The sequence below is a fragment of the Panthera tigris genome, chromosome D4 (genome assembly GCF_018350195.1).
Source record: "Panthera tigris isolate Pti1 chromosome D4, P.tigris_Pti1_mat1.1, whole genome shotgun sequence".
In the NCBI taxonomy this organism is placed as follows: Eukaryota; Metazoa; Chordata; class Mammalia; order Carnivora; family Felidae; genus Panthera; species Panthera tigris.
Genome location: NC_056672.1, coordinates 69,246,353 through 69,258,982, shown reverse-complemented (window position 1 = coordinate 69,258,982; position 12,630 = coordinate 69,246,353). Strand labels below are relative to the sequence as shown.

Genomic DNA, 12,630 nt, shown 5'->3' with positions numbered 1-12,630 from the left:
GTCGTCTCTACTCTCGCAGCAGCTCGAGCCATGGTCGAGGAAATTAGATCTCTACTGTGCCGTAAGCACTAAGAAGTGCTTTGGTTTTTTGTGAGGTGTTTGTTTTGTTTTGTTTTGTTTTTGAGTGTAATGAGCCTCCCTTTCCTACTTTTCTTCTGTCTTTAAGATTTGTTGGAATACCTGGAAGGCTTCTGGAACTATATGTCCCAGATAACCATCATCAGGTAAACTTGGGATTGTTATTAATAGAAACATTGTCTTGAGGGGCGCCTGGGTGGCTCAGTCGGTTAAGCGTCCGACTTCAGCTCAGGTCACGATCTCACGGTCCGTGGGTTCGTGCCCCGCGTCGGGCTCTGGGCTGATGGCCCAAAGCCTGGAGCCTGCTTCCGATTCTGTGTCTCCCTCTCTCTCTGCCCCTCCCCTGTTCATGCTCTATCTCTCTCTGTCTCAAAAATAAATAAACGTTAAAAAAAAAAAAAAAGAAAGAAAGAAACATTGTCTTGAGGAGGGATGCAGGATGCTTTACTGGTTGTCTCTGGGTTGAAGCATTAAAGCCGTCAATTTAGTCTACTAGGCCAAAGACTGTTGCCATATGCCAGGCTTAATCCAGTATTCTGGGCTTAATTTTCTTGGCCTTTGTGATATAGTTTTAAAAGATTTTGAGATAAATTTTAAGCAAATGCTTTTATCTTCTATTTTTAGATCACCACGCTTATTAATCATAAAGATAATACCAAAAAGTCTGATAAAACTCTGCAAGCAATTCAGCGTGTAGGACAAGCCGTCAACTTGGCAGTTGGAAGATTTGTTAAAGTAGGAGAAGCTATAGCCAATGAAAACTGGGACTTGAAAGAAGAAATAACTATTGCCTGTATTGAAGCTAAACAAGCAGGTATGTGATATTGATATTAAAGCTTTTTTATACCAATTTTATTGCTTTGGATATCATGACAGATTATTGTCTTATTTTGAGCAAAAATATGTTCTGTGCTTTAGCCCTGTGATTATAGATTCCTATAGATTCTGGGTTAGCTTCCAGAAATATGGAACTTCTCTTGGCTCAAGTCCTAAATCTGACACACTGAATTCTTTCACTGGGTAGGGAGATGGTCTTCCATTCTTGCCATTAGCCATTGAAATGCCAGAGATACAAAGGAATGTGGGGCATAGTCTCTGTCCTCAAGGAGCAAATTAACATGCTCGGGGTTGTAAGTTTGAGCCCCATGTTGGGTGTAGAGATCACTGAAAAATAAAATCTTCAAAAAAAAATTAGCGTATTCCTATACTCTATAGCAGACAAATCATAGTGACTACAAATTTTATGAAGTCCCACAGTTCTCTATAGCTGGTGGTACAGAAGCCTGAGAGAACCTGGGGTATTTTGATGGATACAAATAGTTCAGCCTTGTTGAAGTATAATTTTTCCATTTTTTCTTTCAATAAATATTTAGTGAGTGCTGGCTATATGCCAGGCTTTCTTTTAGACCATTGGGAAATAGCTGTGTGTACATCAGTCAAATGTCTACCCTCATGGAGCTTGCATTCTAGTGAGGGAGACCAGAAACAAATGAATAGATATATAATTATTATTCATGAATAAATAAAACAGAGTAAGGGTTAGGAGACCAGAGGAGGTATGTTTTACAGAGGACAGCTTTTCTCAACTTTGATACTGTTGACATTTGGGGCCAGATAATTATTTGTTGATAATTCTTTGTTGGTGGTGGGGGCTGTCCTGTGCATTATAAAGTATTTACCAGAATCCCTAGCTTCTACCTATTAGAAGCCAGTAGATTCTCTCTTCTCCCACTGTGACACCAAATCTTGTAACATTCCAGACCTTGTCAAATGTCCTTTTTGGGGTCTAAATGACCCCCAGTTGAGAACTACTAAGGTAGAGAGTCAGGAAATCCTCTAAGGAAATAACATTGTTGCAGAGACTGAAAAATGAGGGCCACAGCTACATGAATGAATGAATATCTGAAAGAATGGTATTTCTGGAAAGGAGAAGAGTGAGAATAGGTATGTCCTTCTAGGCAGAGATAGGAACTTTGGACTGTGTTCTAAGTATAATAGGAAGCCTAATGGAAGGTTTCATACAGGGTGGTGGCATAATCTCATATTTTAAAAAGGTCACTGGTGGGGTGCCTGGGTGGCTCAGTCGGTTGAGCATCCGATTTCGGCCCAGGTCGTGATCTCACAGCTCGTGAGTTCAAGCCCTGCGTTAGGCTCTGTGCTGACACCTCGGAGCCTGGAGCCTGTTCCAAATTCTGTGTCTCCCTCTCTCTCTGTCCCTCCGTCTGTCTGTCTGTCTGTCTCTCTCTCTCTCTTTCTCTCTCTCAAAAATAAATACACATTTATTTTATTTTTTTAGTGTTTATTTTTGAGAGATAACGCCAAGGTTTGGATAACTCCAAGGTTTGGAGTATGAACAGCTAGGGAAATGGTGGTGCTATTTACTGTGGGAGGAGCAGGTATATTTAGAGGGTCATCTGGGTGAGATAAGGCCAAGTAAATATGGAGGGGCCAACCAGGTCATATATGGTCCTGTGTGTTCTATGAATGACTTCAGGTATTACTCTGTAGATGACAGACTGAGGAAATTTCAGCCAGATGAGAGACATAGTTTGTCTTTCTGGTAGTATGGAGGAAATGAACAAAGAGGGTTGACTGAGAGAGTTCAGACACAGGGAGGGAAATTACTATGGAAGCTTCTACAGTAAACCAGGCTAAGCCAAGGCAATGTCTTAGAGATAATAAAGAGCAGGGAGGGCGTGCAAAATATTAAGGTGGTTAAATAGCTAGAACTTTGGTATTAGCTAAAAGAAAGGGAGGATTCTGAGTTGATTCTTGAATTTCTAGCCATTCACTGTGATAGCGAATAAACTTTAAGTGGGGAAGGAGGGATGGCCTCATTGTATTTATAACTTGTATTTTGCCTACATTTTAAAGAGGATTTGAAATAGCTTACAATAAAAGATATATGTTTAATAAACCCGTTATAATAGGAGATGAAAATAAATATTCTGGAAAGTTTGGCCAACACTGTTACTTTAATTAAGCATGAAATTTATCTTTGAAAATCCTGAAAGGCAAGACAAAAATGTGGAAAAGAAAGGGTTATATAATTCTCATTGTTTGTTGAAAGGAAACAGACCAGCTCGTCAAGAGGAGAGCAACTTTTTTCCTGGCACTAAATTATTGTGTGGGCACTTATACAACAGACATTACATAATGCAGTGGACAATTCAACAGAAAATGTAGAGATGGTCTACATATTACTGTTTTTTTATGGCAACCCTTAATTAGGTTTTTGAATACGTTTTGAATAGAGTTTTTTTAATGAAAGGGCAAGCTGGGTCCTACTCACCTTATGGGCTTTGTAGGATGTCACTGTGCTCAGTGTATGGTGAGAAAAGAGGACATGGTCCACCGACCCGCACTCCTGTAGACTGTGGCTCTCTGTGAGTAACTCTAAGCCCAGGCGGCTCCATACAGGAATCTTTCAGAAGCCATCTGTTGTCATGGGCTCTGCCTGTTGTCTCTTTTTATTTGGAAGTTGCCTTTCCCCTCTTGAGAACTACCTCTTATGTCACTCTGGTAAGAGAATGAGAATGGCGCCTCCTGGAGTTGTATATATGGAAGCCCTAATTTCTCTTAACATGCACAAATTTAAGACTTAACTTGAATCACTCCTGAAATGTTTCTGGTCCACTCAGCCCATAGTAATCAATTTCTCCTCTGAACAATTTAATATTTATTTGAGGGGAATAATGTAAAGTAGTGATAAAGAACTAGGACTTTGGAGTCAGACTGCCTGGATTTTAGTCCCAGCTTTTCACTTGATACCAGTGTGATATTGAGCAAGCTATTAAACTTTTTTAAACCTCAGTTTTCTCATCAATAAAATAGGGGTGATGTTAGTGTTTACAGAAGTGTTTTGATATAATGCATGTATGCATTTGGCTCACAGAAAGTACTCGATAAGTATTAGTTGTTATACTTATTACTGTTTTTCTTTTTTCTTTCCTCTTTTGAGTTCTTTTTTTTTTTTTTTTAAGATTTTTTTTTTAAAGTAATCTCTACACCCAACATGGGGCTTGAACTTATGACCTGCAGGATTAAGAGTCGCATGCTCCACTGACTGAGCCAGCCAGGGGCCCCTCCTCTGTTGAGTTCTTGCACTGTGTTTTTACCCTTTTTTTTAAATTGAGGTATAATTGACATATAAAGTTAAGTTCGTTTTGGTGTACAGCATAGTGACTCAATATTTGTACATACAGTTGACTTTAGACAACGCAGGGATTAGGGGTACTGACCCCCTGTGCAGTTGGAAATTGATGTATAACTTTGACTCCCCAAAAGCTTAACTGATAGCTTACTGTTGACCATAAGCCTTACCGGTAACATAAACAGTTGGTCAACACCTATTTTGCGTGTTATTACTGTATTCTTACAATAAAGGAAGCTAGAGAAAAAAAATATTAAGAAAGTCATAAGGAAGAGAAAATACATTTGTAATACTATACTGTTTTTACTGAAAAAAAAATCTGCATGTAAATGGGCCCACAGCATTCAAACCCATGTTGTTTAAGGGTCAACTACATTGTGAAATACTCACACAGTAGGTCTAGTTAATATCTGTCATCAGATATAGTTAAAAAAAATTTGTGATGAGAACTTTTAAGATTTAGTCTCTTAAAAATAAGCAATATTTTCAAAAATGCACAATACAGTATTAACTATAGCTGCCACGCTGTGTATCACATCCCATAACTTATTTATTTGGTAACTAGAAGTTTATAATTTTAGACTCCACCCAATTTGTGCCCCTCCTCCAATATTTTTACTTGTCTACTTAGTCAGGTTTTATATTTTATATGGGAGCTCAATAAATATTTGTATTTAACCGACTTTGGATTTTCACATTAAGACACAACAGTAATTACATATACAAGTTAAAAATGGCAACCACGAAGCTAAAAGGACAGCTCTGTGACTTTTTCAGAAAGCTAATTTCTGAACAGTCTACACTTTGAACAGCTTCATAATGTTAAGGAAGAATTTGACCATGTTGGTGGAGCTAACCAAATGTTACCATCCCACGTAGTTAGGAGTTTAATGCCTGGGTTTAGTCAGAAAAAGGAAAAGTTATATAATACCATATGTGCAGGCTCATATGTAGTATCTTTGAGGATTGAGAGCTGTAGGAAAAAGTAACATTTTCCAGAGGTAGAGAGGAAACATTTTTGTCCTCTAAATTATTGCAAACTGATACTAATCCTCTTGCCCCCTTTTTGTGTACATAAAAGTTTAATTCTAACCTTTCTATTCCTCTGTATATTTTGCTATGTAAACTGTATTAGTTACCTATTGTGTAACAAATTAACCCAAACCTAGCAACTTAAAACCACATTTATTACCTCGCATAGTTTCTGAAGGTCAGAAGTCAGAGAGTGGCTTAGCCAGCTGGGTCTGGGTCACTGTCTCTCATGAGGTTGTACTCAAGGTGTCTGTTGGGCCTGTAGCTATCTGAAAGCTTGACTGGACCACAGGATCTATTGCTTTCCTCTTTCGATTTTTGGCAGGCTTTACTTCTTTGTTGGCTTTGGCCAGAGGCCTCAGTTTCACCTTATCTATGCCTCTTTGTAGGAATGGCTACTTACAACATGGTAGTTGGCTTCCCTCAGACAGAGAGTGAGCGAGAGCAACCAAGATGGCTACCTTAGTGTCTTTAAAAACCTAATCTTGGAGGTGACAAACCATCGCTTCTACCCTACCAACCCTGGTGTGATGTGGGAGGAAACCACACAAAGATGTAGATTCCAGGAGGTGGGGAACTTTGGGAGCCATCTTGGAGGCTGGCTACCACAGACTTCCTCTTAATTAGTAGAGTTTCAGCTGTTGTCATGATACGTGACCAATACCTATCTAGTGGCTTATCCTTTGGGTTTTCCTGTGTTGTTTCAGATTCCTGTTGTCTGAAAGTAAATTTATCATACCCCTTTCTGTGACCTTCTTTCTGATTAAAAAAAAAAATGATTTAGGTTCACAAACTTGAAGCCTTTTTTTTTTTTTTTTTTTTTTCACTTCTCTTTCTTTTCTTATCACTGTTCAGGTACGAATTTTATATTTTCTTTCCTTGGCATCTCTCAAATCATCTTTTTTATATTCCCATGGCTGCCATCCTTGCAAGATCCTTACTACTTCATACCCACCGATGACATAGCTGCCTCATTAGCACCCTGACTTTGAGTCTGTCCTTTCTAGTCCAGGTGCTTTCACCAGACTCATCCTAAATCTTGGTTTCATTCTGTCACACCCTATGACCTGTCTGTGAAAGTTCAGGTACTTTTATTCAGTATCATTAACCTATGGGCAGATACTTTATTGGATGTATGTAATGATATTGACAAGGGGGCTTTTGTGAGAAAATCAATCTATTATGCACTGAGGTTTACTTAGGATGTAAAAAATTATCTTGAACATTGCAAGATGATGGAAAGTTTATTTTTTTTAAATTGTTAGGTTAAACCATAAAGTTTGGAAGAAATTATAGCCTGGTTTCATTTTTAAGGAGAACATATATTTGTATTGTTTTATTGATGCATAATTGCTATTATAGAAATCAAAGCATTTTGATGGCAACATTTTGATAGTGAAGAACAGACTTTTTCTAGAAGGTTGGAAGTTTATTTGGTACAATGGGCATGGTATGCTAGGCATCGTAAGAAGTATAAATTCAAACAGCAGGTCTCAGGGTCAGCCTGTGGTTTGAGTTCTCAGGATAGATGCTTTCATTGTTTTCCCATGCAGAGCCCAGGTGCCCAACAGATAAACTAGATTGTTATTTCCCTTTGCCAGTGGATCATTTTTCTACGCCCCCTTTTCACTGAAGATGCCTCCCAAGGGGCACAAAGCTTTGTCTTCTTTCCGTGGGTGTTCATAAAAACCCTAGCCCCTTCAGGGTATGGAGATGTGCAGTGACCCCTACCCCTTACCCCGGTACACCTCTGTCTCCTCACCCCTGGCCAAAGCCGTGGCAGCTGCTTACTGCTCTGCTTTGGGTTCTCCTTCTTTTTTTTAACTTTTTTAAAACTTTTTTTTAATGTTTACTTATTTTTGAGAGAGAGAGACAGACAGAGTGTGAGCCGGGAAGGGACAGAGAAGGAGACACAGAATCTGAAGCAGGCTCCGGGCTCAGCTGTCAGCACAAAACCCAATGTGGGCTCGAACTCACAAACTGTGAGATCGAGCTGAGCTGAAGTCAGACACTCAACTGACTGAGCCACCCAGGCACCCCTTAACTTTTTTTTTTTTAATGTTTATTCATTTTTGAGAGAGAGAGAGAGAAAGAGAATATGAATGGGGTAGGGGCAGAGAGAGAGGGAGACACAGAATCCGAAGCAGGCTCCATGTTCCGAGCTGTCAGCACAGAGCGCCCCCCCCTTCTTCTTATTTTGTTTTTTTAATGTTTATTGATTTTTGAGAGAGAAAACACGTGAGCAGGGGAGGGGCAGAGAGAGAGGAGACAAAGAATCCAAAGCAGGCTTTAGGCTCCAAGCTGTCAGCACAGAGCCTGATGCAGGGCTTGAACCCACGAACCAGGAGATCACAACCTGAGCCATGGTCAGACGCTTAACCGACTGAGCTACCCAGGCGCCCCAGAGCAGGAGGCTTTTTAGATCATGTAGTTGGCTATACCACTGGAAACAAAAGTTAATATATTTTTCAAACTTGGTGAAGGCAACAAATTTTTCAAAGTTCTCAAAGTTCATTATTTTGTCATTCAGGAGCCTCATATGATAATCCTTGTGTTCATCAAAGAGTAGCTATTTCTTCTTCCTGAAATTAAACTCCAAAGCCAATGTCTAACTGTTGAGCATGATCTCTCTTCAAGAGTAAAGTCTAGATTTTAATTTAAGTGCATCTTATTCCCAATTTAACTTTTCACCCTTGCCTTTCTTGTTAGGAGAAACAATTGCAGCACTTACAGATATCAGCAGCTTGAATCACCCAGAATCTGATGGCCAGATCACAATTTTTACGGATAAAACAGGCGTTATAAAGGCTGCAAGATTACTTCTTTCTTCAGTGACAAAAGTGTTGTTGCTGGCAGACCGAGTAGTCATTAAGCAGATAATAACATCAAGAAATAAGGTACTTGTCTTTCCTGTGTTTCTATACTTGTGACTTTCAGGGTTGTTCAAAAAGTATCTTTTAGGTTAATTACAGGTAATTTGGCAATGCTTGTCAGTTTTAATGTTTATAACTCTACTTGTCTATAGCTTAAAAGTGGTATTTGTTCTGTACCTATAAGTCCTAAACAATGTGTGTTCTGGGTCTAAACTTTTAGATGCAAATAATATTTCTTCTCAGAAAACCATTATCTACTTGTTTAAGCTTACTCGTTAAAGCTTTTCATGTGTACAAATTCAGGAAGAAAAGCCAAGCACCATGACAACATATGTAGTGGAAACATAGTTGATAAAAATACCAAATTCCTCAGTATCTTTTTTTTCAGAGTCAGAGGATAATTTATGAGCTTAAGAAAAAAAATTCAGTCATCTGAAACCACAATTATCCAAATTTCTACAAAATTTCTGTATGCAGTATCCCTAGAGACAATGGATAATCATAAGGCTTACAGAATAAATTTAAACTCTCCCAGCCTAGAACTTTTCCAGTCTCTTCAGCTAATGGTTGTGCTCCTCCATCATCTGGGAGGCCAGGGCATGTACAGTCACTTCTTTCCCTGGATGATTCCCTAGGCAGGGAGGAGGGGAGTCTGCCAGGGAAGAGGTTGTCTTAGTTAAGTTTGAGGACAAAACTACCAGAGGACTGTTGAGTGAATCAGAGTGTGAGTTTCAAAAGAAAAAGAATTTGGAGAGGTAGACCTGGCAGTGCCAGAGGGACAAGAGAAAACCTTCCTGTCTGTGAAAGATAAGAGTGTCCACGCAGTGGCGGCCATCGGCCTTATCTGTCCTAGGCGCCTGCACTTCCTGAGCTGCCAGGGCAGATTAACACACCAAACATCCATCACATCCTCAGTTTAAAAAAGTAAACACAGGATATCTGTGTTTTCTTTACCTATCTTGGTCTGACGAAAGCTAATCCAGTGGTGTTATTTTAGAGAAAGGGATTTGAAAATATGTTTCACATTTACTTACTTTACTTCTAATATCAAGAAAACACCTAACATTGTCTGTTGGCTCTGCTAGAGATTTCTCGCTTCTTTCACCCCAGCTTCCCAAAGCCTCTTGGCAACTGATTTATTCGACACAGGCAATTCCTGATTCATCCAAACCGTTTTCCTGCGCTCGAAGTGCCACAATTCCCTTTCCATTCCTCACAGTGCAGGTGACCTTCCTTCCACTTCGTCCACTTCTTGGGAAGAATGGGGTTCCTGGGTTCTGGTTCACTGAACCTCGAGGCTTCTGTGTGTCGTCTTTTTCCTCCCTCGCTCCCTAGTTCTCTGAAGATTTGATGACCTCCATCCTGCTGGAAGGACACTTCCACCTTCTCCAGACTTTGCTACATGAATGATCTCCTCTGTCTATTGAGGCATTTCTTGTACTCTTTTTCCTTTTAACTTTCAGAGTAACACCAAGTCCTCCCATCCTAAAGACAAATCATTCACTAGATGATGTTAACCTTTGGGTCTGCTTCACTACTGCTCTGGGCTCTTCCTTTCCTGCCTTCTCCTCCTTAGCTTTCCCCTAGAATTCAGAGTTTCTCCTTTTCCCTGTGTACTCAGCCTCGACATCTCAGTCTCTTTCACATCTACACATGACAATAAAATATTCTGTTTTGCAGGTTCTTGCAACTATGGAAAGACTGGAGAAAGTGAATAGCTTTCAAGAGTTTGTCCAAATATTCAGTCAATTTGGAAATGAAATGGTGGAGTTTGCACATCTAACTGGTGATAGACAAAATGTATGTATTTACCACATTCAAAAATCTTCAAATACATGCATACTTTTTAATTTGGATGGAGGTGTGATCTTTGTGATCATTTGGGTTGGTTTCTTTGCTTATTAAACTTGTAACCTTGCTGTTGAAAGCCTTTCATAAAAGAGCCAGGATAAAGTAAATAAATCTGCATGGTTTTTTGTTTTTGTGGGTTTTTTTTTGTTTTGTTTTGTTTTGTTTTTTGCATACATACAACTGATATGTTCTCACTACACACACTAAGAAAGGTCATACTTGCCTTTACGGCTCAAATCTAATATTCCCTCTTCTGTGAAACTACATTTTACCATCTACCCAGGCTCAGACAAATAAATTGAGTCATCATATATATTCTGATAGTATTTTGTTGTATATCTTGTTAATTCTTTCTGTAACTTGTTATATATTATTCTGCTCTGATCTGTTTCTGTAAGTTTTCTACATTAGATCACTAGTAATAACTCAAGCATTGTTTATCTGCATTAGCTATGTATTAGGTACTTAATGTACATGATCTCATTTAATTTTGAAAACATTCCTGCAAGGTAGGTATTGTTATTACTGTTTTACACCTGAGGAAACAGAACCTGAGATGATAATAAACTTTCCCAAGGTCACTCTTCTAGCAGATTCAACTCTGTTATGTCTGATTTTGGAGCCTGTAATTTTCAGCCTACACCATGATATTAGTTCTTATAGGTCTGTTCCCCAATTTAGACTATAAGCTCATAAATTTAGGGAGGTGGAAGAGCATGTTGTATCTAGGGTTGACTTTTCTTTGTTGGGGTATTCTTGCATGAGTTCATCTTATTAGCAGGTTGAATATATAATGACCTCTTCTTGAGATGTTTTGGTATAGTCACATAGGGTATCACGTTGGGCATGTACAATCCTGGTTGTAGCTGAAGTTAGAAGAAGCATATTGGCCTGGAAAGTGGCAGGCTGGATTGTACGCTTAACTTAGTGTTTCTTGGACCATGTGGATTTTCTGGAGGCCTCTCTTGTGTCCTGTGGACCAGCCTTCTAACAGATTGAGATGCCATTTTCTTTTATCATTTGTTATCACCATACAATATGTGGTTCATGTATGACTTACAAGTCACAAATGAAAACACTAATATGACAGGTGAAATTTTTGTGTAATTCAGATTTCAGTGACCATAAGTAAAGTTTTATTGGGACATAGCCATGTTAGTCGATATATTGTCTAGAGGTGGCTTTCATACTATGATGGCAGAATTAAGTAGTTGTTTCAGAGACGATTTGACCCAGAAAACCTAAAAAGTTTATTGTCTGGCCTTTTATTAAAAATGACTGCTGACCTCTGATTTAGATGGTCGTGACCAAAGTATTATGAGAGTATTTGGTTCTAGATTTGATCACAATATTTAGGTACTTTCTGTGATAGCACACGTTCTATTAAGGGCTCTATGAAGAGAAACTAAAAGAAAAAAATTCAAAGCACAGTGCCTGCTTCAGACTTTATAATCTACTTGGAAGAAACTCTATGCCCAAGAAACGTCTTAAGAATATTTCAGAGCAGCATATTGGTTAAGTTTAGGACAAATAAAACTCCGTTTGAGATGAATAAATACTTGGAGGGGATTAATCAGACATGGTCTCTGAAAGAGGTGACTTCTAAGTATCTATTTGGAAGGAAATATTAGCCCATAAATACTTGATTAATAAGCAACTGTTAATTGAGTAAAGGATAGGATGGTTGTTTCCGGTCAGGAGAGAGGCGTGTCCACATAGGCATGAGAATGTCTGGCATGCAGGCCACCAGAGCGTGAGCTGCGAGGCAGCACCCCCCTCGGTCTCAGTCCCTGGCTCTGCTGCCCTCAGTAGGGGCAGCTGTTTCTTCCCACACATCGTGTTGATGTATTTAGATCAAAGTGGTGACATTTTATAAAACTTTATCCTGGTTTTTTTTTCACTTTGTCACCTTTTAAACAATGTTAGTTGGCTGAGTCTTGTTATCGTTGAATAAATGATTTTCCAAGAAATCGGATTGTTTATAGGATCCTAGACTGTTCAATGATTTTATTTCATTTTTAGGATCTGAAAGATGAGAAGAAAAAGGCAAAAATGGCAGCAGCAAGGGCAGTTCTTGAAAAGTGTACAATGATGCTTCTCACAGCCTCAAAGGTAGGAACACTTTTGTTTTACCTGATTAAATGCATCTAACTTACGTATTTTACATTTTTAGAAAGATCAGAGTGATAAATCAGAACATAGGCCACAGCAGTCAAATCTGTTATTCTTTAGCAAGAATGCTAACTTCCTTCCCCAGTTCCAAACAGCAGTTAATCCGTGAGTCAGCTTTGAGTGAGCAGCCGAGCGGAAGATGGTGTATTGGGTGCTGTGACTCGGGCCTGTCACACACTGTCACTGCCTCTGCAGGGTTTGCCAGTCTCATTGGGGAGCCAGCACACGTGCTCTTGAAAAAGCTAGGCGAGTTAGAATCTGTTGAGTAACAGTGGAGTACTAATTCAGCCTTTAATTTGTTTATTCTGTCAATTCATACCTTTAGTTCCTTATTCTCCTTTTAACAAAATTGTGAATTGAGCGCTTGTAATTCCAAACAGCAGCTGGCCAGCAAATTGGTACAATTCAAGAACGAACTAGTAAACAGCTCGTTAGCAGTTTATTTAGAACTGCCTTTTCTGCTCAGAATAT

General features: G+C 39.1%; 1 protein-coding gene across 1 annotated transcript in view; it reads left to right on the top strand.

Annotated features, from left to right (window-relative positions):
• CTNNAL1 (catenin alpha like 1) overlaps nucleotides 1–12,630 on the top strand; it is a 62,789-nt gene that overhangs the window by 18,511 nt on the left and 31,648 nt on the right. Inside the window, exons 2-5 of the mRNA XM_042963295.1 lie at nucleotides 703–892; nucleotides 7,973–8,160; nucleotides 9,817–9,936; nucleotides 12,010–12,099. Coding sequence (XP_042819229.1) covers nucleotides 703–892; nucleotides 7,973–8,160; nucleotides 9,817–9,936; nucleotides 12,010–12,099 — 588 coding nt within the window. The remainder of the gene's footprint in view (nucleotides 1–702; nucleotides 893–7,972; nucleotides 8,161–9,816; nucleotides 9,937–12,009; nucleotides 12,100–12,630) is intronic.